At 40.7% G+C, this 27,129-nt stretch overlaps 1 protein-coding gene across 3 annotated transcripts in view; it reads left to right on the top strand.

The window, feature by feature from the left end:
* The window catches only part of RFX4 (regulatory factor X4), a 159,446-nt gene that overhangs the window by 86,475 nt on the left and 45,842 nt on the right, over nucleotides 1-27,129 (top strand). For 2 of the 3 annotated variants that reach the window (XM_057740545.1, XM_057740544.1), the window contains exons 5-8: nucleotides 4,531-4,592; nucleotides 8,654-8,867; nucleotides 10,258-10,335; nucleotides 16,766-16,929. In XM_057740545.1, the coding sequence (XP_057596528.1) occupies nucleotides 4,531-4,592; nucleotides 8,654-8,867; nucleotides 10,258-10,335; nucleotides 16,766-16,929 (518 nt within the window). Of the gene's footprint in view, nucleotides 1-4,530; nucleotides 4,593-7,025; nucleotides 7,121-8,653; nucleotides 8,868-10,257; nucleotides 10,336-16,765; nucleotides 16,930-27,129 lie in introns of those variants that run through there. The other variant, XM_057740546.1, reaches the window with a different exon arrangement.

Here is a 27,129-nt window from a genome sequence, read left to right as displayed (position 1 = left end):
GACAGGGGTTGTGCTGCGTCAGGAAGGGAGTGGAGTCTGTCCTGCTTCTGTCCTGGGTGACTCAGCAGAGGCTGGTGCTGATCACAAAGACGGTAAAACTCTATGTATTGACCCACACGTTATTCAAAAGGAGTAAGTAAAACCCATTGTCTCTGGAGGAAATCATAAGTTAAATTGATTGGCGAATTCACAGGTCCTGTTCCACGACCTGATAATTCCTCAAGAACATAATGCAAAGAATCACATACACACGGATTGTACGTTTTATTGCCTCATAGAGGCAGAACAAGAACAGAGCCTCCAGAAGGCCTTTCCTTGTTTCCCCGTGGCTCCAGGCATGTCTCTGGACCAGAGTCTGTGGCCCCTGGTAGCTTAGCTGAGGACCAGGCACTGCTGTTTGCTTTGTGGACGTTATATGAGACACCATAAGTTTATCTTGAGCTTCCGTGTCAATTAAGAATATTTCTAATAAGAAAATGCTTTTCTGTTTGCAAAAAGAAGTTGACTTTGTACACAAAATATTATACAAAATTTTTTTATTATACTATCCTACTACCCTACAAATACCCATTTTTATTTTTTCAGTCCTATATTTGTACAAAAAGTAATGACAAGCATAGCGTAAATGTAGTCTGACATCTGCTATTTCATTTAACATTATGTCATAAGCATTTTCTGTGTTGTAGCATAGGTTTTGTTGCCATCATTTTTAATGCCTGCATAATATTCTATTGAGTGGATATACAATAATTTATTTAGCCAGTTCCATGTCACTGTATATTTATGTTGTTTCCAATTTTTCACTCTCATTAATAGCCCTGAACAGAGCTTTCTCTTCTTTTAGATTATTTCCTCAGAATTAATAGATTAAAAAGTTTGAATATTTTTTGGAGTTTGCTATATATTTTAAAAATGCTTCTCAGAAGGCTTGTACTAATAAACAATGTTACACGCCATCTGTGAGCTTTTCAGTGTTACCACACCCTGGACAGCACCCAGTACCATCCTTTTCAAAATGTCTGCTAATCTCAGAGCATTAAACATAGCACCTTACTGTTGTACCCATTGCATAGAAAAATTTCCCAGACTGAAAAAAAAATTTAAAAATCTCTGCTTTTCCTAAGCAACTGATACGCGTTTATCCCATGGATGCTGGGACTCTTGTAACCTTACTGTATTACTTTCTTTGCTCCGGTAGATAGAAAACTCAGAACCCAGATCATAACCCACTTTTAACCAATGTGAAGAACTCCCAGATCTGTCTTTACACTTCCCATACTTTTCCCTCCATCTATGCTGGCATGTCTATACCTGTTCAGTATTGTTCGCTGTGAAAAGCTGCTTCAATTCTTGGCTCTGAAACCAGTCATGTGATGAAGGTCTGGAGGGTATACGTAGCTGGAGGTTAATACAAGTGGCTCAAGGTGATGAGGCCACTAGACCATGGTGTGGTCTTAGACTGCAAAATGGACAGAGTGTTTAGAGAGCCCCATCACTGACCCCCCAGGTCAGACCCCATCCTGAGTACTACATTTCCTTGGGTTGCAACAATTTTTTAAAATTGAGATATAGTTGATTTACAATATTGTGTACAGTAAAGTGGTTTTATATATATATATAAAATACATGTATGTATGTATTTTCAGATTCTTTTCCATTATAGTTATTACAAGATATTGAATATAGTTCCCTGTGCTATACAACAAATCCTTGCTGTTTATCTAGTTTATGTATGGTAGTGTGCATCTGTTAATCAGATACTCCTAATTTATCCCTCCCCCCACTTCGGTAACCATAAGTTTGTTTTCAGTCTTTGAGTCTGTTTCTGTTTTGTAAACAAGTTCATTTGTACTGTTTTTTAGATTCCACGTGTAAGTGATACCGTATAATATTTGTCTTTCTCCATCTGACTTCCTTCATGTAGTATGATATTCTCTAGGGCCATCCATGTTGCTGCAAATGGTAATGTCATTCTTTTTTTATGGCTGAGTAATATTCCATTATGTGTATATATCACCTCTTCTCAAACCTGTCATCTGTTGATGGGCACTTGGATTGTGTCCATCTCTTGGCTATTGTAAATAGTGCTGCTGTGAACTTTGAGGTGCATGTATCTTTCTGAATTAGGGTTTTCATCTTTCGGTGATATATGGGTCACAGAAATTTGAGAGGGATGTAGACAAAGTGAGAAGCCCACGTCCTTTGCTTATAGGGGTTAGGGTTAAAGAAACCAGGGATATGTTGCCTCAAAAGTAACACCCTTAAAGAATTCAGAGAATTATTGCATCGTTTTGTTCAGTTTCATCATTATGAGATAACATTTTAGTTACGCTTTTACTTCCAAAAGTGGTATCTTGATGTTATCTCATTAGATTCTCTAACCATCCTCGGGAGGAATTCAGCTTTCTTCACGTGTTTTCACATAAGGAAATGCTGCCCCACCCCTGCTCCACACGGGAGATAATCAGCAGCTTCCTAATGTACAGGAATAGTCAGTCTTCATGCTACCCATTCCAGATTTTCAGTTTCTCCCTAATTTGTCCACGTCTTTCCACCCTGCTGATGCCGATTTAGTTGAGGCCACCAACATCTATCCCTCTGATTAGGGGAGGACTGCAGAAGACCCTGAGTCCCCAGACGTCAGAGGAGGAAACTAAGGCACAGAGAAGTTAGATAGTGTGTCCAAGTTCACACAACTAACAGGGCCACAGTAAATGTTTGTTGAATGAATAAGCAAATCAGTGACTGAGAGAGTCAGTGTGGATGGAAGAGGGCGTGAGTGGGTCAGTAGAGAGTCACACCCCCTCTCGGAGAAGGTGCTCAGAGTTCACGCTGTGCCAGTGGGAAAGCAGCAGTAGCATCTCTTATGAAGGACGGTGTGCAGGCTTGCTCTCTCCGACCACGCCTGCCTGCTCCGTGCTGTGTTAGAAGGGAAGGGAGTTAGAAGAATGTGGCTAAATTTAAACGTCCCTGGAAATAAAAGGGAATGGATGGGTCATCAGGATAATCACGGGTCATAATGGGTAACGTTTATTGAGCCCTTACTAAGTGCCAGGCACTGTTGCTAATTATTTACATGCGTTTACTTTTTAAATTGTCACAAAAATTCTCTGACGTTATTATCATTCCCATTTTACAAATGAGGAAGCCGAGTCATTTGGATGTTAAATAACTTGCCCAAGGGCCCTCACGTAACAAAAGGCTGAGCTTGAATCGAATCCAGGTAATCTAGCTCCAAGGCCCCTGCGCAGAACTCTTGCCCTATCCTGCCTCTTCACAAACACCATCGGTGTAAACTCCAAGAGAGAGGCTGATTGGCTGTATTTTCACCTTAGCAGAGGGCCCCTCCTCCTAGGTTTCTGGCAATTCTACATGGTTATCCTGGGAAGCAGTGATTAGCAGCGTCCACTCGGCAAATGAGTGAAGGATACTCTCCAACCAGGGGCTGGGCTTCATGCCTTCGTTCAGGAAACATGGACTGAGCTCTTTGAGTGTGCCCTGGGCCAGGTCCCTACTCTCACGGGGCTTATGTTCAAGTAGGGGGAGACGTAAAATAAGCACTCAGAGAGTAAGCGAACGAGACAACTTCAGAGAGAGCTAAGTGAGATAAAGACGTGGAGCAGGGTTACATGATGGGGGGGGAGAGGGTCTGCTTGTGTTACTCTGCACCTGATGGTCAGAGAAGGCCTCTGGGCAGAGGGACCTTGCCCAGAGGCCCGAGTGTTGTAGGAGAAGGAGCTAATCTTGCAAAGATCTGGGTGAAATTGCATTCCTGATGGAGGGAGCTGCAGTACAAAGGCCCCAGTGGGCAGGAAGCCTGTCATGTTTCAGGAACAGGGGAAAAAAATGAAAGGGAAGCCAGTGTGGCTGGGATCCCGTGAGTAAGGGTGAGAGTCGGAGGAGAGGAAGGCCAGGAGGTAAGCAGGGGCCAGGCTACAGAGGCTGAGGTTGGGGGTTATTTCCAGGTGCAGCGGAAGCCTTTGGAGGGCTGTAAACAGGGAGCAACAGGTTCTGGATCAATGCGTGCACTGCCTACATTGTGAGGAGGAAGGGGACGCCCACAGCGCAAGACCCCCTCTCCCCCTCCCCTCCCCAGGATCTAGAGCCCCACCATCAGTCAGGTGCTCCCCTCCTGCCTCCCCAACACCAGTTGTCTTCTCGAGGGTCCTCTTGGACTCCTAATAAGTCATTGCAACCAAGGGTCTATGTTTTCCTTCATTCTTTACTTTTTTATTTTTTAATATTTATTTATTTGATTGCGCTGGGTCTTAGTTGCAGCTCGGGGACTCCTTAGTTGCGGTTTGAGGGCTCCCTAGTTGTGGCATGTGAACTGTCAGTTGTAGCATGCATGTGAGATCTTGTTCCCTGAGCAGTTTTCGAACCTGGGCCCCCTGCATTGGGAGCTCGGAGTCCCAACCACTGCACCACCAGGAAAGTCCCTCTTTCGTTCTTGATGTTGCTGTTTGTAAACTCCATCACTGTGTTCCCAGCTTTTCCCGATGGGTAATTGATTCTTGTGTTGACTTACAGATCATAAGGCAGCAGTTTCCTCAGTTAACCACCAGAAGACTCGGGACCCGAGGACAGTCAAAGTAAGCACCAACAGCCCTTCCACCTGCAGAGCGTGCATCTCTGGGTCTCCAGTCAGGCCCAGACCCCAGGCCTTTCCACCTGAGCTCAATCCGCAGGCCTGGGAGGAAGTCTCTGCCTGGCAGGAGTGGCCCCCTCTCCCAGGGGCCTTGAGAGAAAGGCCCTCCAAAAGGCCAGCTGCTTTAAGGAATCCAGCTTGGTGCCACCCTGCCTTGAGGTGTTTTTGTGAAATAGTCTTGAGCATCCTTTAACAGGAGCACCTTGTGGTTTCTTGACCAATCTCCAGGTTACTTGGACTGTTTTGGGCAACAAACTCTCTACTTTGACAGTATCCAGTCAGCCAGAGAAGCAACCCTGTACCAATCTCTGCAGGGGAGATGGGGTGGAAAGGTCTAGCTAGCCATGTTGTGGTACCCAGGGCATACTGCTTCCCATTCATCCATTCTGTCAACCAACCAACCAACCAACCAATCAACCACTGTTTGCTTCATATTTTCTGCATGTCAGATAAATGGTGCTAAGTACTGGGGACACACACGAACAAACAGGTCTCTGCCCTCCTAGGAGGAGCATATATCCTCCAGGAGAAGACAGACAAAAATAAATCATCAGATTGTGAAAAGGGTTGTCCTAGAGAATAACAAAAGGGTGGCCTGGTGTAGAGAGGGTGGCCCAGGAAGGCCTTACTGGGGAGGTGACCTGAGGAGTGAGAAGGCTGTGCAGATGCCTGTCTCCCAGTTGAGAGTCAATGGGAAGGGAATCTCTGCCTGTTTGGCCCAGGCTTCACTAAAATCTGGATTTATACAGACTTGCCTCGAAGGGTGTTTCAAAAAATTGTTGGAAGTGACTAGGTGTTCCACAAAGAAGGTCCGTTGGCCACATAAGTTTGGTAAGCACTGAGCTAAACAGATTCCTGTATGCAGGACTTGTCAGAACCTTTATTATACTAATGTACATAGTGACTCCACCAGCGGGTGCCTTGTTATGCAGCATTTCTAAATGTTTTGACCATGTTGAGTAGCAGATCAACACATACGGACTTTTTATAAAATAATGAAACTTTTATTAAAAAACAACAACCACACACAGCTTGTAAGACTTGTCACTAAAAGTGTTTCAAAAGCAACATGTCCAATATGTCCCCCCCAGTCCACCCCGACCATCCCCGGGCAGCATATTCCCATCTTCCAAGGGTGGGTTTAACTTTGGAGCCAAATTAGGTAAAGAAAAATGGACAGTGGATGATCAAACTGGGGAAAACCCTTTCTAGTAAAGTTCTGCAAATAAATGAGACTAATTTTTTTCACGTGGCTCAGAAGCTCTGGGGGCAATTTCCAAAGAAACTTACAGAAAATTCTTGAGCAAGTGACATTTTGAAATAAATTTCTAGTAATTTTTCAGGGTGATTCCTCTGATGAACAAATCTCATTCATAATAAAAGATTCAAGTATTTGTTTAAAAATGAGCTTTCAGCCCTGTTAAGAATATAGACTAGAAAACCCACATTCTTCCTTGTTTGTTTGCTGGTGAGCACAGTGGTTGGCACACAACGGCAAATCAATCCACAGATAAGTGGATGGTTGGAAGACTGTTGAATGAATGCAAAGGGATTATTTTCCTGCAGCTCGTGGTCTTTTTAGAGTCACTGGCTCCAGTGCATTGTTGCCCATTTCTGAGATAAAAGAGCACAAACAGGTAATAAAGATGGATAGTACAGACAGGCATTAGAAATCAAGATAGAAGGGACAGATTTCCCATCCCACAGAAATTTGGAGAAAGTTTCCTTCTGTCTACACGTAAGAGCCTGCTTTTGTTTTTTGTTTTCTTTTTCTTTAACCTAGAGGTTGGCAAATTGGACACTATTCTCTTTAAAAATTCATTTTCATTGTACCCTCTCCGTAAGGATCCTCCAAGGTTGGTCTCACCTTCGACCAGTTGAAAGGTAGTAAGAAGCTCTAGTCTCCAACGTGCCACTAGGCCTTATGGATACAATCCCTCAGCAAATTTACTTTGACAGAATAAACTGGGGTGGGGGGAGGCCAGGGGACTGGTGGAGAGTGTGTTGACGTGCCTTACAGACCTGAAATAAAAAACTGAGACGTGATCAGAGCACCAGCTTTACTACAGAGCACTAGCTTTACTGCGGTTGCCAATTCGAGCAACAGGCCCTCTGAAAAATCAACAAGTGGTCTGATCTGAAGATGTTATTACTATCCTGATCTTAAGAAAGTATAAGGGGGGACTTTGTAACATTCGGGAGGTGTGTCATAACTGCCTCCCCGCCTGGAGGAGCTTCCAGAACCCCCCACCCCACCCCCGCAAAGGAGTGCCCTCCAGGTGGAAAGGCAGTTATGACAGTTGGGAAGTAGAAGGCGCAGAAGACAGAGGTCGGCTCAGCACAGGGAGGAACTTTCTGATCACTACACCGACCTGAAATGAACTGGGCTACCTGCGGCGGGTCCGAGTTCTTCATCCCAGGAGGCATTCAGATAGAGGCGAGATGCCCACTCAGCCGAAGTATCTCAGAATGGTACCGGCCGTGCAGGGGGAGCGGGGAGAGGGAACCCATGCTCGGCTCGCCTCTCCCCGGGAAGCCTCTCCCGGAGCTGAGTGCTTTCTCCTTTGTATTATCTCGTGGTTGTCCCCCCCATATCTGCATGAGTAGAAAAGAGCAGTTAACATGTTGTGTAGCATTTCTGAAAGTAAGGTCCATGAATTATTTCCATTAGTGTTGCCGTGTGCTTGTAAAAATCTGCTCTGGACCTGCTAAATCAGAACCTTTGGGAGTGGGGCCTGGGAGTCTGTGCTTTAATATGTTTTGCAGGTGGTTCTTACTATTAGTAAAGTTTGACAATCCCTGGCTTCGTGCTTAAAAACACTTTTAGAGGTTCAACTCCTGCTCTACTGCTTACTCTGGATGATGTTTGGTGTGTTACTTAAATTCTATGGGTCTTAGTTTCCTACTCTGTAATATGGGGATAATAACTAGTTCCAGCCTCCCAGGGGTTTTTGTGAGATGAAGTCGGGCAATATGTGTAAAGCACTTAGTACCTTGTTAGCTGCTGTGTTACGATAGTAGGTAATGACAGTCTCATAGAGCCAGGAATGTAACGCAGGGGCTTAACTCAGCAGCCGTGTTGATCTCAAGCAGATGTGCATCAGAATTATCTGTGGTGTTTGTTTCGATGCTGATTCTTGGCCCCTATTCCCTGTTCTGAAGAGGCCTTGGGACCTATATTTTTATTAAGCTCCACAACTGGCTCCGACAAACATCAGAGTTTGTAACACCACCATGCAGTGTGTTTTCTTAGTATAGCACAGTGGCTCTGTAGTCAGACAGACCTGCTTGCTCCCCTAAACAGCTGTATGACCTTGAACAAATTACTTAAGCTTTCTTGCCTCCTTTTTTCATCTGTAGAAAGATTATAATAATCCCCATTTCATAGAATTATTTTATAAATTAATGTAGGTGAAGCACTTTCCAAAGTGCCCAACACATAGCAAGTGCTCAATAGATTGTAGCTAAAATCCAAACAAAATGCAGCCTCCATCCCTCATTAGTCTTAATTGAAAACATTGCTATTATTAAGCCCATTCTGAGTTTAATAAAAGATTCTGGTCTTTGCTTTACATTCAGTGTCACTGAAACACTGAGTTTATCTTTTTTTAAGATACAGTTCTTTGACTGCCATTTATTAAGAAAAACATAGGCCAAGTGAATTTTTGTTGGTGGCAGTCATAAGCACACTCTTCTTCTTGGGTCCCTGTGTATAAGAGATTAAGTACAAATTTTTTCATCCCACTTTCTGCTTTGCAAAGTGTTTGACTTAACATTTTCTGTAGGAGGCAATTTTGGTTATTTTTACCTGTCTGATTGATGGCTGGCAACATGAAACTTTGGTTTAATTCTAGATTTCCAACATGTTGAGCCTTACCAGGGGAGTTAACTCTTCTAGCTCAGACAGGATGGATCCAGCCATCCTTGGCCTTGGGCTCCCATGGCTCGGGAACCCCCACCTGATAAGGGTGCATGTGGGTCTCTCTCTCTTTCTTTGTGGCCCAGGTATCATTACTACGGCATCGCAGTGAAGGAAAGCTCCCAATATTATGATGTGATGTATTCCAAGAAAGGAGCCGCCTGGGTGAGCGAGACGGGCAAGAAAGAAGTGAGCAAACAGACGGTGGCATATTCACCCCGGTCCAAGCTTGGAACATTGCTGCCAGAGTTTCCAAATGTCAAAGATCTAAATCTGCCGGCCAGTCTGCCAGAGGAGAAGGTGACCACATCTGAAGTGTTGCTGGGAGAGGGTAGCTTCTCTCTCCCTCCCTCTCTCTCTCCCCGCCCCCCTTCTCTCTGTCTCACACACCACACACCGTACACACACTCACATGCACTTTTATTGCAAAATGATGAGTTTAAAAATATAAAGATACGAATCTAAGTATGGACTTTAGTTGACAATAACAGTGTATCCGTGTTGATCCTTCAGTTGTGACCTACATCCCATCCTAATGCAGGATGTTAACAGCAGAAGTAAGCTGGTGTGAGGTACAAGGGAACTGCCTGAACTATTCTCAAAACTGCACTACAACCCAATTCTATTCTAAAATAAAAAATTTCTCTCTCTACCTATCTGACCTACCTACCTACCTACCCATCTGTGATGTTGCACTGTCTCATTTCACAAGGGAAGGGCCCCCTCCTCTGTGTGGCTTTTTTATAGAATAAAGTTTATTTTCCCATGTGCTGCAGAGGATGTGGTGAAATCATAGCCCCAAAGAAAAAAAAGATTTTATAGGTATAGTGAATCAGTGTGGAGACTTTCCCCTGGGTGATCACATCCTAATGCACCTATCTTGTGCAGCCCAGTGTGCCAGTAGGTGTTGAGTTTCTACATATCACACTGGGATGCAGTGGTGAATGAGACTTGAGTCCTGCTGTCTGGAAGCTTGCAGTCAAGCAGGGAGACATGCTTGCATAAGCAAAGTTTATATAAAACATATATCTAGGTTCTAAAACAAAAAGAATACCTGTAAAGAATGCTTTAAATCTAAGAACTAGATAAATCCTTATTTTTTCTCAAATTTGCTTTTTTTCCTCAACAAACTTCCTGTACCATTGCTTTACATTTCTTGGACAAATGAGCTGGAAATGCAGTTCTTTTGCTACGCAGATTCTAGAGAATTTCCCAATGTCTTTTTTGTGATTTTTGGCAAAAGCACCTCTTCTTATGAACATGTGCTGGGTTTTAACTTTTCCGTATCTCAGCTGATGAGAATTTAATTCAGTAGGCCTCTGCTATGTGCCAGGCACTGTACTAAATGCTGGATACACAAGCATGAATAATACGCTATTTTTATTTTCCCAGAGTCCACAGTTTCAAGGGGTGGAGATGGGGCATAGAGAGAAACCCGTGCTTTCCGTACCACAGGGGAGTGCTCTGAGGGAGAAATATACTCAGGTGCTGTGGGAGCACAGAGGAGGGAGCTGAGACTCAGAGGGCTCCACCTAATGAAAATGAGTTTGGTTGGGTCTTGCAGGGTGAGTAGGAGTGAGGCGAATTTCATGCCCTCAACAGGGAATAAATGGCTTGAAACTGACATTCAGGGCAGAAGTAAATGTACTAATGTATGCCTTTATTGTTGATCCCTCCCCACCCCTCACAGGTTTCTACCTTTATTATGATGTACAGAACACACTGTCAGAGAATACTGGACACTGTAATAAGAGCCAACTTTGACGAGGTAGGTCAACAAGTGTTGAGCTGTGAATACCCTGCATTAAAATATTATGATAACACCAGCTTCTGTTTCACAAACTCCCTACTAGCTGCCAGGCCTCTGGAAGCCCTTGACGTACATGAGCTCACTTCATCCTCGCAGTGATCTGAGGAAGCAGGCACTGTTATTGTTCCCATTTTGCAGATTCTCTGTGTGAACAGCAGTTGGCATGGCTTTTTCCTTGCTCTCATTTGTTGGCTTACTGGGAACACAGTTTTGTCAAGGTATCATTACACCCAGAGTTATACATTCAGAAAAACTCAAGGAAAGCTTTTCTGTATTTTGGATTTAACCTTTTCCTGAGGCTTGTTCACTTCAGTGCATTTGGAGCTGGTTACCCTCCATTTTCAAGGTCTGGTCCCCGTGTCCATCTAACACTGCCAGTAGGGCCATGTTTGAATACAAACATTCTAAGAATTTCATTTCATTTCATTTTTACTTTAAAATATTATAGTTAAGGAATGGAGAGGAGACATAAGAGAGGATTGAAGCGCTGGTTGCATAGCCAAAGAGACAATAAAATCTTCTTGCCTTAAATGCCATCCAAAAGAGCCTTCCAAGAGGATGGCAGGAAACCACACATTTCACCCCATAAACCTGAGGCCTTTCTGTTTAAAGAAAATGCCTTTCAGGCCAAAAAAACAAACAAAAAAACCCACACAACAGAAAAAAAAAACCAAAAACACCACTCTGGGATCAGGTGTTGGGCGTTCAATTGGAGGGAAGATAACCCAGGCTCTAAAGGGGCTATAAAAATCAGTAGTTATCGGTGAAAAAGATGCCGGAGATTCCCTTTGTGTGTGTTGTGATGGGGGCGGGGGGCACATGCTGTTGGAGATGCAGGGGAAGAGGACGAGGTAAGGCCGTGAACGCTTTTGGAGCACTTGTGCTGCTTGTTTACTGTTCCCTCAGGAGCCCAGTGTAGCAGTGGTACCACCATATGCGAGCTATCACTCAGTTCTTAGACACGGCTCCAGAAGAGGTGGCAGTGTGTTGGCAGAGAAGGACTGTTTTCCTTGCTTTACATCAAAATGAATCAGCTGTATTTATACATATATCCCCATATCCCCTCCCTCCTGTGACTCCCTCCTACCCTCCCTATTCCAGCCCTCTAAGTCATCACCCATCATCAAGTTGATCTCCCTATGTTATGCAGCTAGATTTTTTAATTCCCCAAATTCCTTGACCGACCATTTAAGTGGAATGTTTTTCTTTTTAAAGAAAGAAAACCCACTGCTTTCTCTCATATTGTAGTTTGGATATGTCTTATGTTATCAAAGGCCACTGAGATCTGGGCAAATCATGATTCATGATTGGTTAACGCAACACTGGCTTCGGTAACAGATAAGCCCCAAGTGAGATAATACATGTCACAATCCAGTGTGGACGCCCTCAGTTGGAAGGCTGGTTGCTGTGGGTGGCTTGGGGACCCAGGCTTCTCGCATCTTGTGGCCACACCCTGCCCTACAGCCTTGGAGTCCTCTATTCAGCTGATGGATGGGGAAAAGGATTACAGGAAAGACCCCCTCCCCTCTTAACCTTGCCAGCCCAGAAATAAAATGCATCACTTTTGCCCACATGCGATTGGCAAGAGCTGGGCTTATGGCCCTACCTTGAGCTAAGGGGAGCTGGGAAGTGTGGCGCCTCCCTGGGCGGAAGCTTATACTACTAGAGAAGGGGAGTGCTAGTGGATAGTTGCCCCTCTCTACCATAAGCACTAACAGCAAAGCTGGTGACAGTCCTCCCTTACATTCACATCTAGCTTCATGCACCTCAAAACTTGCTCATCATCTCACTTCCCGAAATTCCATTCATTAATTCCAACACTTATTGGGCATCTAATGGTGCCGCATACTGCTCTAGCCTGCAGGAATGGGGTGATAGGACACAGCTTTGAAGGGGAAAAAAAGGCATGCACACCAGCAATTAGGATGCAGAATATATAGTCCAGAAACCTTGTGAGGGCTTGAGTGTTCCTGCGGGAGAAGTGCTAGACTTCGAGCTTAAGCTTGGATCCAGGACGTGACACAATTCCTCACCCTAGAAATGAAGATAAGAACATCATCCCTGCCTGTCTAGTTCACAGGATTACTGGAAGGAGGAGATGAGACAAAGCCAGGTAAAAGGTTATACAGATGCTTGCTCTTATCAGATACTGCAACCAGAGAGTTGAGAGGTCAGAGTTGGTTAGTTTTGTCACCTAACACTGCTGGTCCAGTATCTTTTCCACCCCCTGGCAGGGGTATTTGGGGGCTATTTTTGAGATGGCTGATCAAGATGTGGTTCATTCTACCCCAATACAAAAGAATGAAGGGGGTATTTTACCTCTGATGGGCATGGCTTTCTCCTACAGCTGAGAAAAGTCATTGGTAAGTAGATGGTGGATGCATCTGGTACACTTTGATGATATAGTTTGTTTCAGGTCTTCAAGATCTTTAATATCTGTTGAGGTCACAGTGTATACTTGTATCACAATCTTAAATTACCTTATTTGTTTGCTTGTTCAGTGTTTGTCTCCTACCACCACAATGCAAGCCCTTGAGGTCAGGGACCTTGTTTGTCTTGTTTACTACTGTATCCAGGTCAGCCATACTCTCAGGCTCTCAGTAAATGTTTCTTGAGTGGGTGAGTGGATGGATGGGTGGGTGCGTGGTTGGATGGAAACCCACCACAGACTTACAGCATTGTCAGGCAAGCACGAAGAGTCCAAGTTTGCATGTAGGGGACTTGCTGCAAAGCCTTCTCCAAACTACTTTGCACCAAGAGCTGCAAAATCAGATAGTCCTGCATTTGAGTCCCCAGTCCACCACTTACTAGCCTGTGACCTTGAGCAAGGAACTTAAACCTCTCTGAGCCTCAGTTTCTTTCGCTGTAAAATGGAGATAATAACTATATCTACCTCATAATAAAATTGTGATGATTACATGGAAATAGATAAAGTGTCTGATTTCAAACTCAGAGCATAATAAGTAGTAGGCATTTTGGTAGTTATTGTTTGGTCAGGATCCTTTTAACACTGTAGCAATTAAGTACCCATGACTGGAAGTCATCGGTTATGTTTCCACAAGGTGCCAATATATTAGGAATGAACTAAACATAGACATAGAAAAGAAATAGAAAACTTCCTTAGGTATTCTTAAGAAAGTCATCTCCTGACACTTCATTGAACAGAGAGAAAAAGGGCTGCGAGTTCAAGGGCCTGAAGATAATCCAGGAAAGTTGTTTTAAATAATCATTTTCAGTCATTCACCTCTGATTTGTTTACCATTTATGCTTATAAGGAGTAAGGAGAACTTCTCCCTTCTGTCTAATTATGTTTCCATTTGTTAAATGCTTTCAGGATGCCAGGCATTTTATAAGTTATTTTATTTCATCCTACTAGTAGGTAGAAATTATCTCCATTTTGTGAAGGCTGATAACTCTCATATATTTATTTAGTCCCGAGCTCCAGACTCAACTGACTTGCCATCTGACTTACTGTGGCCTAACCGGAGCTCTAATTTTCCACCCCAAATCTGTTTTTCCCAAGTCTTAGATTGCCACTACCACACAACTCAATTGCTCAAGCCACAAACCTCGATTCTTCCTTTCCCCTCACCCATCACAGCTAGTCTATCAGGAGGCCGTGTGGGCTCAGCCTCCTGATATCAGCACTGTGTCTGTCCATTTCACACGGGACTTCCAAGTATCAGCGCTTGAGCTTTGTGCTGTTCTCCTTCCTTCTTTTTTCTTCTCACTCTGAGGAACTAGACCACGGGACATTAAATACTCTTAAATGCAGAGTAGGAAGGGAGGTCAACACTAGATAATATGTCCTCTACAAAGGCTGCTGCAGTGACAAAGCTGATCAGGGCTCTCTGTGCCACTTGGACAGACTAGAGAAGGACAGATGGCTGCTACTGAAAGTGATTTCCTACAGATTTGTTGTAATGTACACAGCCGCTGATGTTTTCCAGAATTTCTGCTAGAAATTGACTGCTCATTAAAAAAGAAAAAGAAAAAAAGAGTAGAGCTACATGCAAGGAGAGCTTCGAAAGGCGAATGAATTCAGAATCTACCAAATACTAGGAATCAACTGGGCAGTGCTTCTTAACTTGGAGTTGGGAGGGCAGGCAGGAAAGTCCAGGACTTTGCTAGAGGCCAACGTCCAGGGGTGAGATGGGATCCGGGACAGCAGAGAGTTGTCTGGAGGGTAAGCACCTGGTCTAGGAGATGTGGCCACCTCCAGGCCCAAGCCGGCCAACAGTCAGCCACCAGGTGTCCCAATAACAACAGGAACCTTGACAGGTGAGCAGAGCCACCATGGGGATCTTGGCTGGGTGACGCTCAGAAACGTAGGCCAAGGTGTCTCAAATGTTTTAGGGCAGTGCACAGGTTTCTTGGGCCTCATAGTGGTAGTGCCTCCATGATATAACAATAATAGTAATAATTGTAATAGCAGCTAACCTTTACTGAGCATTTACTGTGTGCCAACCACTATCATAAGTACTTTTAAGGAATCTTTACCAAAATCTAGTAAATACTACTTTTATTCCCATTTTGCAGGTAAAGAAACTGAGGCATAGAGATATTGCACCCCTAATTGGTAGTGGTGACAGAATTAGAATTTCACTCATCTGGATTTTTTTGTTGGTTTTAATTTCCAATTTGGTTGAAAACTTCGCAATATTTTTACTGTCATGGGATTAACAGAACTGTGACTTGAGTTTCATAATTTACAAACCTGACCTCATTTACCCCTTTGACCATTTTTTGGCAGTTACCATTTTCCCCCTAGGAAGTCAGGGGGCATGCTTTTCTCCTCAGTCCTCACCCCTACCCTCCAACAAGCCTCCCATCCAGTGTTTACACTGGGAATTCCAGCCAGGCTGTGGGCATCAGGGAAGTCTGTCCTCCTGAGGCTGAGCTCAGGTTACCAGGCTGGGGTCAGAGGTAGCCTAGTCAGAGGAAAGCAAGACCCTACTTCTAAGAGGGGCTTGAAAGACAACTGCAGGTCCCCAGGGTGGGGCAGAAAGCTGGGATATGGGCGGCAGTCCAAGGAGAGGCATGGGTCTCAGGAATGGGGTAGAAGCCCAGTTACTATGTGAAGAGCAAACCAGCCACGAGACTAATTTGTGAAAAGACAGCCAGACACTCACTCTGTTCTCCATTCCCTGACTTACTGTCTGGCTTTGGACAAATAAGTTAATGTGTCTCCAAAATGGGAGCAGTGATCCTCAGCTGTAGTATTAACTGAGAGAACCTGTGCTAAGTTCCTGGCGTATGGCAGCACTCAATAAATACATAACGCTGACGCCAACAATAATACCACCTCCAAAGTGTGAGACTTGGGTACTAAAGTACCTCCTGCCTGGTTCGGGATTGATTTGAGGAACCAGGGTTGTGGGCAGTGCTGTACATGGGGGTTCAGCAGTGTCCATCTGTGGAGGAAAGAAACGTACATAGTCCAGGAACCAAGTCGCGCTCATAAGAATTCACAGAAATTCAGCTACTTGTTCTCTAACTTTAAGATGAGTCACTCTACAATGTTAGCTGAAGTCTAGATATTTTTGATGTTATTATACACACCAGAGAACCATCTTCTACCATGTCTCTTCACTTCCTCTGTCTTGTCCTGCCCCTCCACCCCCACTTGCCCTCTCCCTGACCTCCAGCTCAGACCTTGGGAGATACAGGTGTAGGGGCCTGCTATCCTCGTATTAGTAACAATAATTCCATTTTGAGTGCCTACTACATTTCTGTTCTGTGCATGGTTGGGGTTGGGTTGTCTTCGTACCTTACTAGATAGCACCGTCTAGCATCCGATAATGATACCAGCCAAGGCCGCACCAAGGGCTCTTTGAGAAAATGGTGGAATTTGGCTACGAAGAGGCCCTAGCACATAACCATTTTGGGGGCTCACAGGATTGAATCAGGAGACTTCTATTTGTGGCACCCATTCTCTCAGCAACTCACACATTGTTCCCTTTCTTTCCAGAGCACCCCAGGGTCCCCGAGTCACCAGCAGGCCCAAAGAATAGTTCTAGTGCTCCGAGCTTTTTAGAAGCAATATCCCACATTCCCTTTCTTAAACTTTTTACCCAGACCACTGTAAGCATGAAGGGGCAGATGGGTTAACTTGCTACTCCTCTCTCCCATGGCAGGGTAGACCCCAGGCTGCCAGGCCAAGGGCTTCTCCAGCAGGGGACATACGCGCAGATGGGCAGGGAGAGGACTTGGGACAGGAGGAGCTTTGAGGGCCTCCTAAGCCACCCCGGCTGGGGCGGCCTCTGCCACTGCAAGGGGAGCAGAGAAGAGCACTGTGGACTGGCTTGGCTTTCGCCGAGTCCCAAGGCTCTGCTGGGAGGGCCCTGTGTAACCTCACGGTTCTTCTCCTCTCTGTGGGTCGATACAGGTTCAAAGTTTCCTTCTGCACTTTTGGCAAGGAATGCCACCCCACATGCTGCCCGTGCTGGGCTCCTCCACGGTGGTGAACATCGTCGGCGTGTGCGACTCCATCCTCTACAAAGCTATCTCCGGAGTGCTGATGCCCACCGTGCTGCAGGCATTACCTGACAGGTGGGCACGCTGCTTCTCATATCCCCTCATGGCTGCTCCTGCGTCCCATTTATTGAATATAACTATGCGCTGTCTGGGGGCCTCCCTTGAAAGACCATTAATATTGGACTTTAAAATATTAAATTTTATTTATATTTTTGAATATAAATAAAAATTAATATTTTGAACCTCTTGTAGCATTCAAAATTCAAAAAGTATCATATGTTACACAGTGAAAAGTCTCCCTCCTAATCTTCTTCCTTGGATACCTAGGTCCCCTCCCCAGAGCATCAAATATAATCATTTTCTTAGGGGTCCATGCAGATCTGCTATGCACATGTAACCGGTGAATGACATACACTTTTTCTTACTGAAGTGGTGACACAGTACATATACTGTTCTGTATGGTATTTGTACTTGTTTCAAAAAAACAAGTCTTGGAGACTGTATTGGACAGCTTCTGTGTCTGCTGTGTTCTGTGCTGCCTTCCGCCCTGTGAGGGGTGTGTGGGTGGGGGAGGTGGACTGCATGGAGCACCTTATGAGGCTCCCTCTCCCTCTGGCTTCCAGCTGGGATCAGCCAATGGTGGGGTGAGGGGGTCAGAAGGGAGATCAGAGGGAAGGAGGAGGGTGAAGTTGGGGGATTACCTCTCTGCCTCCCTCCGTATGAGGTCACCCCCGGCTGGCTGGTCACAACCTTTCCTAGGGCTCTGCTGCCTTCCAGGCCGCCTCCCTCTCTCCACGTTGTCCTTTGGGCATGAGGTAGATGAGAGCCTTCGGGCCCTAACCCCTGGTCGCGGCAGTCGCCCTTACGGGTCCTCCTATGCCTACCCATGCCTTTATGACTTGTCCCTTATAAATAAACTCTGCTGTTTTGAGTGGCATCTGTTTCCTGTTGGGACTGTTACAGAGAGCATTCTACATCAGTCTATAAAGAGGTTGTTGTTTTTTTCTTTTTTCTTTTTTACATGTGCATATTATTCCTCTGTATTGAGTTTAACTAGTTGTCTTGATGTTTCCAGTCTTGTCCTACTACAATGCTGTAATGAATAATGTTTCCAGTACATTCTTTTACATGGTGTAGTTTGTTAGTTTCCTAGAGCTGCAATAACAAAGTCCCGCAAACCGGGTGGCTGAAAAACACAAATGTCTTCCCTCAGAGTTCTGGAGGCTAGAAGGCTGAAATCAGCGTGTTGTCAGGGTTGGTTCCTTGCAGAGACTCTGAGGGAGGACTTTCCTGTGCCTCTCTCACAGTTTCTGCTGGTTGCCATCAGTCCTCAGTGTTCCTTGGCTTGTAGCTGCATCACTCCAGTCTCTGCATCCATTTTCACATTGACTCCCACTCCTATGAGGACACTTGTCATTGGATGGGCCTACAAGGCCTACCTGGTTAATCCAAGGTCTCATCGCAAGATCCTTAATTTAATCACATCTGCAAAGGCCCTTTTATCAAATAAGGTCAACTTCACAGGTTCCAGTTGGACATATTTTGAGGGGAACAACCCTTCATCCTACTACATAGAGTATATATGTAGGATAAATTCCTAAAGGGCTGAATTCCCAGTTCAAAGGGTATGTGACTTAAACTTTTCTCAGTGAAGCTTTAATTTGCATTTATCTTATTATGAATGGAGTTGAACATCTCTTCATGTCTTTAAGAGTGATCTGTATTTCTTTCCCATGAACACTCTGTTCTTACCCTTTGACTGTTTTTCTATTTTGCAGTTGATATTTTTCTCATTAATTTTTAAGAGCCCTTTATTTTTTAGGGTTATTAACCATTTATCTGTAAAAAGAGTTGTAGAGGACTTCCTAGGTAGCGCAGTGGTAAAGAATCTACCTGCCAATGCAGGGAACATGGATTCGAGCCCTGCTCTGGGAAGATTCCACATGCCACGGAGCAACTAAGCCTGTGTGCCACAACTGTTGAGCCTGTGCTCTAGAGCCCGTGAGCCACAACTATTGAGCCTGTGTGCCACAACTATTGAAGGCCATGCGCCTAGAGCCCATGGTCCACAACAAGAGAAGCCACTACAGTGAGGAGCCTGCACACCACAGTGAACTCTCAGCAACTAGAGAAAGCTCATGTGCAGTAACGAAGACCCAGCGCAGCCAATAAATAAATAAAACAAGTAAATAAATAAATAAATTTATTTGGAAGAAAAAAAGAGTTGTAGATATTTTCTCATTTTGTTCTTTTGTTTTTGCCATGCAGAAAATATGTTTGTGTAGTTGAATTTAGCAGTCCTTGTTTTTATGGCTTCTGGATTTTGTATCATTGTTTTAGAAGTCTTCCCCACTCCAATTACAAAATAATTTTCCCATGGCTTATCCCACAAACTTTATTGTTTAATTTTGTACTTTTGGACTTTTATTCAATTTGGAATTCATCCTTGTGTAAGGTATAAAGTATGGCTTTATTTTTTCCCCGGCAGCTCTCCTTACCCCAATACATATGTTAATTATTTCATTTTTTTCTTCACAGATTTGAGGTGCCTCCTATTTTATGTAGTAAATGTTATATGTATTGGTACTATTTCTAGACTTCCTAGCCTATACCATTGATATTTCTATATAGTCATGTTCCAGGGTCATGCTTTCTTTAAGTTTTGTGCTTTTAAACATATTTTATTTAATATTTGATAGGGTAGCTCCTCACACTTACTTCCCTTTGTAGAATTTTCCTGTTATTGTCACTTATTTTTCCATATGAACTACCTTAGCATCAGTTTGTCTATATAAGTATATATACGTATGTAATATTTATAAATATGTATTTTCATGGGATTATATTATACTTATAGATTAATTTAGGCAGAAATATATCTTTGTGATATTGAGAATTCCTAGAAAAGAACACTGTTTGCCTTGCCATTTATTCAAGAATAAATAACATTCCTTGCCTTCAGGAATGTTGTAAATATTTTTTCAAATAAATCTTGTACATTTTTAAAATTAAATTCATTCTTATTTTTTGTTGCTGTTGTTAATGCAGTCTTTTCCTCCATATCTCTTGACTGTTGTTTGTTTATATATATGAAAGCTATTGGTGTCTGTATGTTATATTTGGACCTGTTTTAAAATTTAACTATTTTATTGTTGTATTCCTTTTGGGGGGGTTCTCTTAAATTTTCCAGGTCTAGAATTATATTATCTAAAAATGTCTTTCTAATTTTTATACCTTTCATTTATTTCTCTTATCTAATTACATTGGCCGATTCCTCAAGAACATGTTAAAAGCTCTTGACTTTAATGAGAATGCATCTAGTGTTTCTCCATTAAACATGATGCTGGGTTTGGGTTAAGGTTGAGATATTCTATCACGCTAAGGAGTGTCTGTATTTTCTTAATTCATCAAACTTTTCAAGAAGAATCGTTCTTCATATTAACCAATGCTTTTCATCATCTATAGAAATGATCATATTATCCATATCCTAATATTGAGCCATTCTTGAATTCCTAGAATGCACCCTACTTATTCACAGTATGTTATTTTCTTTAATGTGTTGCAGGATTTTATTTGCTGGTTTTTTTAGGATTTCTGCATCAAGAGTTGTGAGACTGGTCTGCACTTTTCTTTTTGTGTTTAATCTTTGTCAGTTGTTGGTATCAAAGTTATTATTCCTTCATAAAAGGAATCTGGAATGTTCCCTCTGCCTGTACTTTTTTTCCTTAGGTCTGAAACACTTTAAATAGCATTGAAATTTTTTCCTCCTGAAGATTACATAGAATTAATTTCTCTTTGAAGATATCTGGGCCTGTTGTTTTGCAGGAGTAAATCTTTGAAATTTTTCTTCTTTTTTTCCTATAGTAATTGGTCAGTTTAGATATTCTATCTTCTCTGAGGTAAGTTTTGGTAAATTATATTTTCCTAGACAATTATCAATTTCTTCCAGATCTTTAAATTTACTTGCATAGGGTTGACCATAGTGGGCTTGTAGATTCATTGAGTTTCCTTTGTGTCCGTGATTATTTCTGTTTTACTACATTTTTGTTTCTGTAGTTGTGCTTTCTGCCATTTCTTTGTGATTAGGTTACCTAATTTGTTTAATTTTTTTTCAAGGAACAAGCTCTTGGATATAGTTATTGGTATTACTATTATTTCTTTTTTTTTCTAACATATTAATTTCTGCATTTATTTTTTTAATTCCTTTTCCTAAGCTTACTCTGTTACTCATTTATTCAACAAATACTTACTGAGTGCCTCCTCTGTGTCTGGCTCAGATCTCGGAACTTGGGTTACATCAGTGACCAAAAAAATTGACCAAAAAATAGGTGTTTGATTTATTTACTTTCTTTTACCTTTTGTTAGTAACGTAAGTATTTCAGGCTTGGATTTTTCCTTTGAGCACTATTTTAGCTTTATCTTATAGGTTTTAATATGTAATATTTTAATATTGTCATTTTCTAGATATTTTCCAACTTTAATTTGGAGTTCTTTTTTGTCCTAAGAATTTAAATAGAGCATTTAAAAACATCCAATTGTTAGGAGCTATTATTTTCTGGTTATGTTATTCATTTTAATTTTACTGCTTTGTGATTAGACTGTTTTCTGAACTATTTCTTCTTTTAAGTATGTTTAGAATTTCTTTGTTGTCTAGTAAGTGGTCAGTTTTGTGACACTTAAAAAGAAGAAATACTCTGTCTTCAAGGTACAGACTTTGACATATATATATTTGGGCCAAATTTATTGTTATTTAGTTGTTATGTTGTCCTAGTGTTTGTCCACTTCGACTGTTATGGACTGAGAAAGTTTAATTAAAGACTGATTACTAATGTGTGCCAACCTATTTCACCTTGTATAATTTCTTTTTGAATGTTAGTGCTTTCATATTTCTAACTGCTTTGTCTTCACTGTGAGTTGTAATGCCTTCCCTATGAATTGTAATATCTTTATTGTAAATTGCACTCTTAGCATTATAAAGTCTCATTTAATTATATTTGGCCCAGAATTTAACTTGTCTGATATTAAGATCATGACTTCTATTTTCTTTTTGTTTTCATCTGATAGAATACATTTGCCCACCCTTTTATTTTTAACCTTTATAACTCACTGTATACAGAACCATTAGAATTTGTTTTATAATCCAATCTGATACTTTTCTCTTACTAGATAAAGTCCAGCTCATATACATTTATTGATACAACAGATACTTTTGCTCTTAGTTCTATCAGTTTATTTTTAAATTCAAGTTTATTGAAGTATACTTTATATGCATTAACACTCATCATTTTTAGTGTATGCAATCAAAATATAGAATAGTTTTATCACTTCAAAAAATTGCCCTATTTTGTCAATGCCTCTCCCCACTGGCAGCCCCTGGCAATCACTCATTTATTTTCTGTGCTTATACTTTCACCTTTTCTTATATAAATGGAATCACATGGAAAGTAGCCTTTTGAGTTTGACATTTCATTTTGCATAATCCATGTTGTTGTGTGTAACAGTAATTTGTTCTTTTTTTAAATTGAAATATAGTTGATTTACAATGTATTAATTTTTGCTGTACAGCAAAGTGGTTCAGTTATACACATATATACATTCTTCTTTTATATTCTTTTCCATTATGGTTTATCCCAGGATACTGAATATAGTTCCCTGTGCTATACAGTAGGACCTTGTTGTTTATCCATTCTATATGTAATAGTTTGCATCTACTAACTCCAAACTCCAGTTCATCCCTCTCCTACTGCCCCTCTCCCTTGGCAACCTCTATGTCTGTGTGTCTGTTTCTGTATCGTAGATAGGTTTGTTTGTGCCATATTTTAGATTCCACATATAAGTGATGTCATATGATATTTGTCTTTCTCTGTCTGGCTTACTTCTCTTAGTATGATAATCTCTAGTTGCATCCATCTTGCTGCAAATGGCATTATTTCATTCTTTTTTATGGCTGAGTAGTATTCTATTGTATATATGTACCATGTCTTCTTTATCCATTCATGTGTCAGTGGACATTTAGGTTGTTTGCATGTCTTGGCTGTTGTAAATAGTGCTGCTGTGAACATAGGGGTGCATGTATCTTTTCGAAGTTTAGTTTTGTCTGAGTATATGCCCAGGAGTGGGATTGCTGGATCATATGGTAATTCTATTTTTAGTTTTCTGAGGAACCTCCATACTGTGTTCAATAGTAGCTGCATCAGTTTACATCCCCAGCAGCAGTGTATGAGGATTCCCTTTTCTCCACACCCTCTCCAGTATTTGTTATTTGTAGGCTTTTTAATGATGGCCATTTTGACTGGTGTGAGGCAGTACCTCACTGTAGTTTTGATTTGCACTTCTCTAATAATTAGCCATGTTAAGAATCTTTTCATGTGCCTATTGGCCATCTGTATGCCTTCTTTGGAGAAATGTTTATTTAGGTCTTCTGCCCATTTTTTGATTGGGTTTTTTGGTTTTTTTCTTGTTGAGCTGTTTAAGCTGTTTGTATATTTTGGAAATCAAGCCCTTGTTGGTCGCATTGTTTGCAAATATTTTCTCCCATTCCATAGGTTGTCTTTTCATTTTGTTTGTGGTTTCCTTTGCTGTGCAAAAGCTTTTAAGTTTAATTAGGTCCCATTTATTTTCACTTTTGTTTCCATTACTCTAGGAGACGGATCAAAAAAAATTGTTGCCATTTATGTCACAGAGTGTTCTGCCTATGTCTTTCTCTAGTAGTTTTATAGTATCTGGTCTTACATTTAGGTCTTTAATACCCATTTTGAGTTTATTTTTGTATATGGTGCTAGAGAATGTTCTAATTTCATTGCATGTAGCTGTCCAGTTTCCCCAGCACCACTTATTGAAGAGACTGTCTTTTCTCCATTGTATATTCTTGCCTCCTTTGTTGTAGACTAATTGATCATAAGTGCATGGGTTTATTTCTGGGCTTTCTGTCCTATTCTTTTGGTCTGTGTGTCTGTTTTTGTGCCAATACCGTATTGTTTTGAATACTGTGGCTTTGCAGTATAGCCTGAAATCTGGACAGGTTATACCTCCTGCTTTTTTCTTTTTTCTCAGGTTTACTTTGGCAATTCTGGATCTTTTTCAGTTCCATATAAATTTGAGGATTATTTGTTCTAGTTCTGTGAAAAATGTCATTGGTATTTTGATAGGAATTGCGCTGAATCTATAGCTAACGTTGGGTAGCATGGCCATGTTAACATCATTGATTCTTCCAACCCAAGAACACAGTGTATCTTTCCATCTGTTTGTGTCATCTTCAACTTCTTTCATCAGCGTTTTATAGTTTTTGGAGTACAGGTTTTTACCTCCTTAGGCAAAAGTTTGCCTCCTTAGTTTATTCCTAGGTATTTTATTCTTTTTGATGTGATGGTAAATAGGATTGTTTCCTTTATATCTTTTCATGCTATTTTGTTGTTAGGGTATAGAAATGCTACAGATTTCTATATATTAATTTCGTATCCTGCAACTTTACCAAATTCATTGATGAGTTCTAGTAGTTTTCTGGTGATGTCTTTAGGATTTTCTTTGTATAGTATCATGTCATCTGCAAACAGTGACAGTTTTATTTATTCCTTTTCAATTTGGATTCCTTTTATTTCTTTTTCTTGTCTGATTGCTGTGGCTAGGACTTCCAAAACTATGTTGAATAAAAGTGGCGAGAGTGAGCATCTTTGTCTTGTTCCTGATCTTAGAGGAAATGCTTTCAGCTTTTCACCATTGAGTATGATGTTAGCTGTGGGCTTGTTATATATGACCTTTATGTTGAGGTATGTTCCCTCTATGCCCACTTTCTGGAGAGTTTTTATCATAAATGGATGTCGCAGAATTATTTATATATTCTGGCTACAAGTTCTTTTTTCAGAGTTGTGTTTTGAAAATATTTTCTCTCAATCTTTGCTTAGATTTTCATTTTATAAACAATTATCATTTGAAGAGCAGAATTTTTACCTTTTGGTGAAGTCCATTTTATCAATATTTTATATTGTGAGTTTTGCTTTTGGTGTTATATCTAATAATCATTTGCCAAGAAAGGTCACAGTTTTTTCCTATATTATGTTCTAGACGTTTTAGATTTTATAGTTTTTACATTTTATAATTTTTTAACTACATATTGATTCATTTTGAGTTTTCCATATGATGTAAGGTATAAGGATAAAGGTTCATTTTTGCTTTTTGCAGGTGAAAGTCCAAATATTCTAGCACCATTTGTTAAAAAGATATAACCTTTATTTATTGAATTACATTGAAGTTTTATGGGAACTTACTTGGCCGTGTGTGTGTGTATATTTCTGGACTCTCAATTCTGTTCCATTTGTCTGTGTGTTCCTCCTTTCACCAGTATCACACTCTTCTGATGACTGTGGCTTTGTAATAGTATTAAAGTCAGTAGTATGGGTGCTCCAACTTTGTTCTTTTTCAAAATTGTTCCTTCTGCATATTAATTTTGTAGAATCTATGATAAGTCCTGTGGGATTTTGATTGGGATTATATGGAATCTATAGATAAATTTTGAAGTAACTGACATCCTAACACTATTGTATCTTCTAATCCATGAATGTGATATATCTTTCCATCTATTTAAGTCCTCTTTAATATTCTTCATTGGTATTTTGTAGTTTTGTAGTTTTTAGCAAATAGATCTTGTACATATTTTGCTAGGTTTATATCTAATTATTTTGTGGGTTTGGGTGCTATTGTAAATGTTACTATTTTTAAGTTCGGTTTCCAATTGTTCATTGCTAATTAAAGAAACATGATTGATTTTTGTGTGTTGATCTTGTATGAGATCCTATTAAACTCACTGATTAATTCTAATAGCTTTTTTTGTAGATTCTTTGGGATTTTCTATGAGTATAATCATGTAATCTAGGAAAAGAGACACTTTTATGTTTTGATTTCCAATCTGTATATTTTCTTCCCCAGTCTTATTGCACTGTCTAGGACCTCTCGAATGGCATTTTTTGCAATTCCCTGATCTTAAGGAAGAGCATTCAGTATTCATCATAAAATGATGCTAGCTGTAGCTTTTTTAATGGATACACTTTATCACATTGGAGAAATTCCTTTCCATTTCTAGTTTGTTGAGAATTTTTATCATGAAAAGATTTTGAATTTTGTCAAAAGTTTTTTTGTATCAAGTTTGTCATATGATTTTTCTTCTTTAGTTTGTTAATATGGTGGGTTACATTGTTTGACTCTCAAATATTGAACCAGGCTTTCATCCCCAGGGTAAACTCACTTGGTCATGATGGTTTCATACATGCATATAATTGTTACATCTGAATTGCTAATATTTTGTTGAGAATTTACATTCATGAGAGTTATTGACCTTTAGTTTTATTTTCTTTTAATGTCTTCTGGTTTAGGTATCAAGGTAATCCTGGCCTCATAAAATGAGTCCCTCTCTTCTTTTTTCTGTAAGAGTTTGTATAGAATTTTATCTAAAATTTTAAATCCATGAGCTTAAAATTGCTCATAGTATTTCCTTATTATCCTTTGAATATCTTAGGATCTGTAGTGATTCCCTTTTTTCATTCCTGATGTGGGTAATTTATATATTTTTTTCTTTTTCTTGGTCAGTGTATCAAGACTTTTGTCAGTGTTGTTAATTGTCTCCAAAAACCCATCTTTTAGTTTCTCTGATTTCTTTGGTTTCTTACTGTTTTTCTGTTTTCAATATTATCAATATATGCTTTTATCTTTTGTTCTTGCTTTGGGTTTAATATACTCTTCTTTTTTTAGTTTCTTTAAGTGCAAGCTGAGGTCATTGATTATGAATCTTCCTATTTTCCTAATAAAGTGTTTAATGCTATAAATTTTCCTCTAATCACTGCTTATCTGCATTCCACAGATTTTGATATATTTGCATTTTAATTCAATTAAAATATTTTCCCTTGTGACTCTTTTTGACTCATGTGTTATTTAGAAGTAAGTTGTTTTAATTTCCAAATATTTCAGGATTTTCAAGATATCTTTTTGTTATTTCTAGTTTAATTCTCTTGTAGTCAGTTTACATATGTTGTATTGTATCAGTCCTTCCTTTCACATTTTTTGAGACTTGTTTGATGGCCAAGAATATGGTCTATGTTGGTGAATATTCATGTGTACTTGAAAAGCCTATATATTCTGCTGTCATATGGTGGAATGTTCTATAAATGTCAATTAGGTCAAGTTTATTGTTAGCATTTTTACGTTTTCTATGCCCTTTTTGATTTTCTGTCTTATTTGTTCTATTGTTTACCAAGAGAGGAGTATAGATGTGTCTAACTGTAATTG

Source organism: Hippopotamus amphibius, chromosome 7, assembly GCF_030028045.1.
Source record: "Hippopotamus amphibius kiboko isolate mHipAmp2 chromosome 7, mHipAmp2.hap2, whole genome shotgun sequence".
In the NCBI taxonomy this organism is placed as follows: Eukaryota; Metazoa; Chordata; class Mammalia; order Artiodactyla; family Hippopotamidae; genus Hippopotamus; species Hippopotamus amphibius.
Note: the sequence above shows the minus strand (reverse complement) of the source record. Positions and strands in the feature narration are given on the sequence as shown.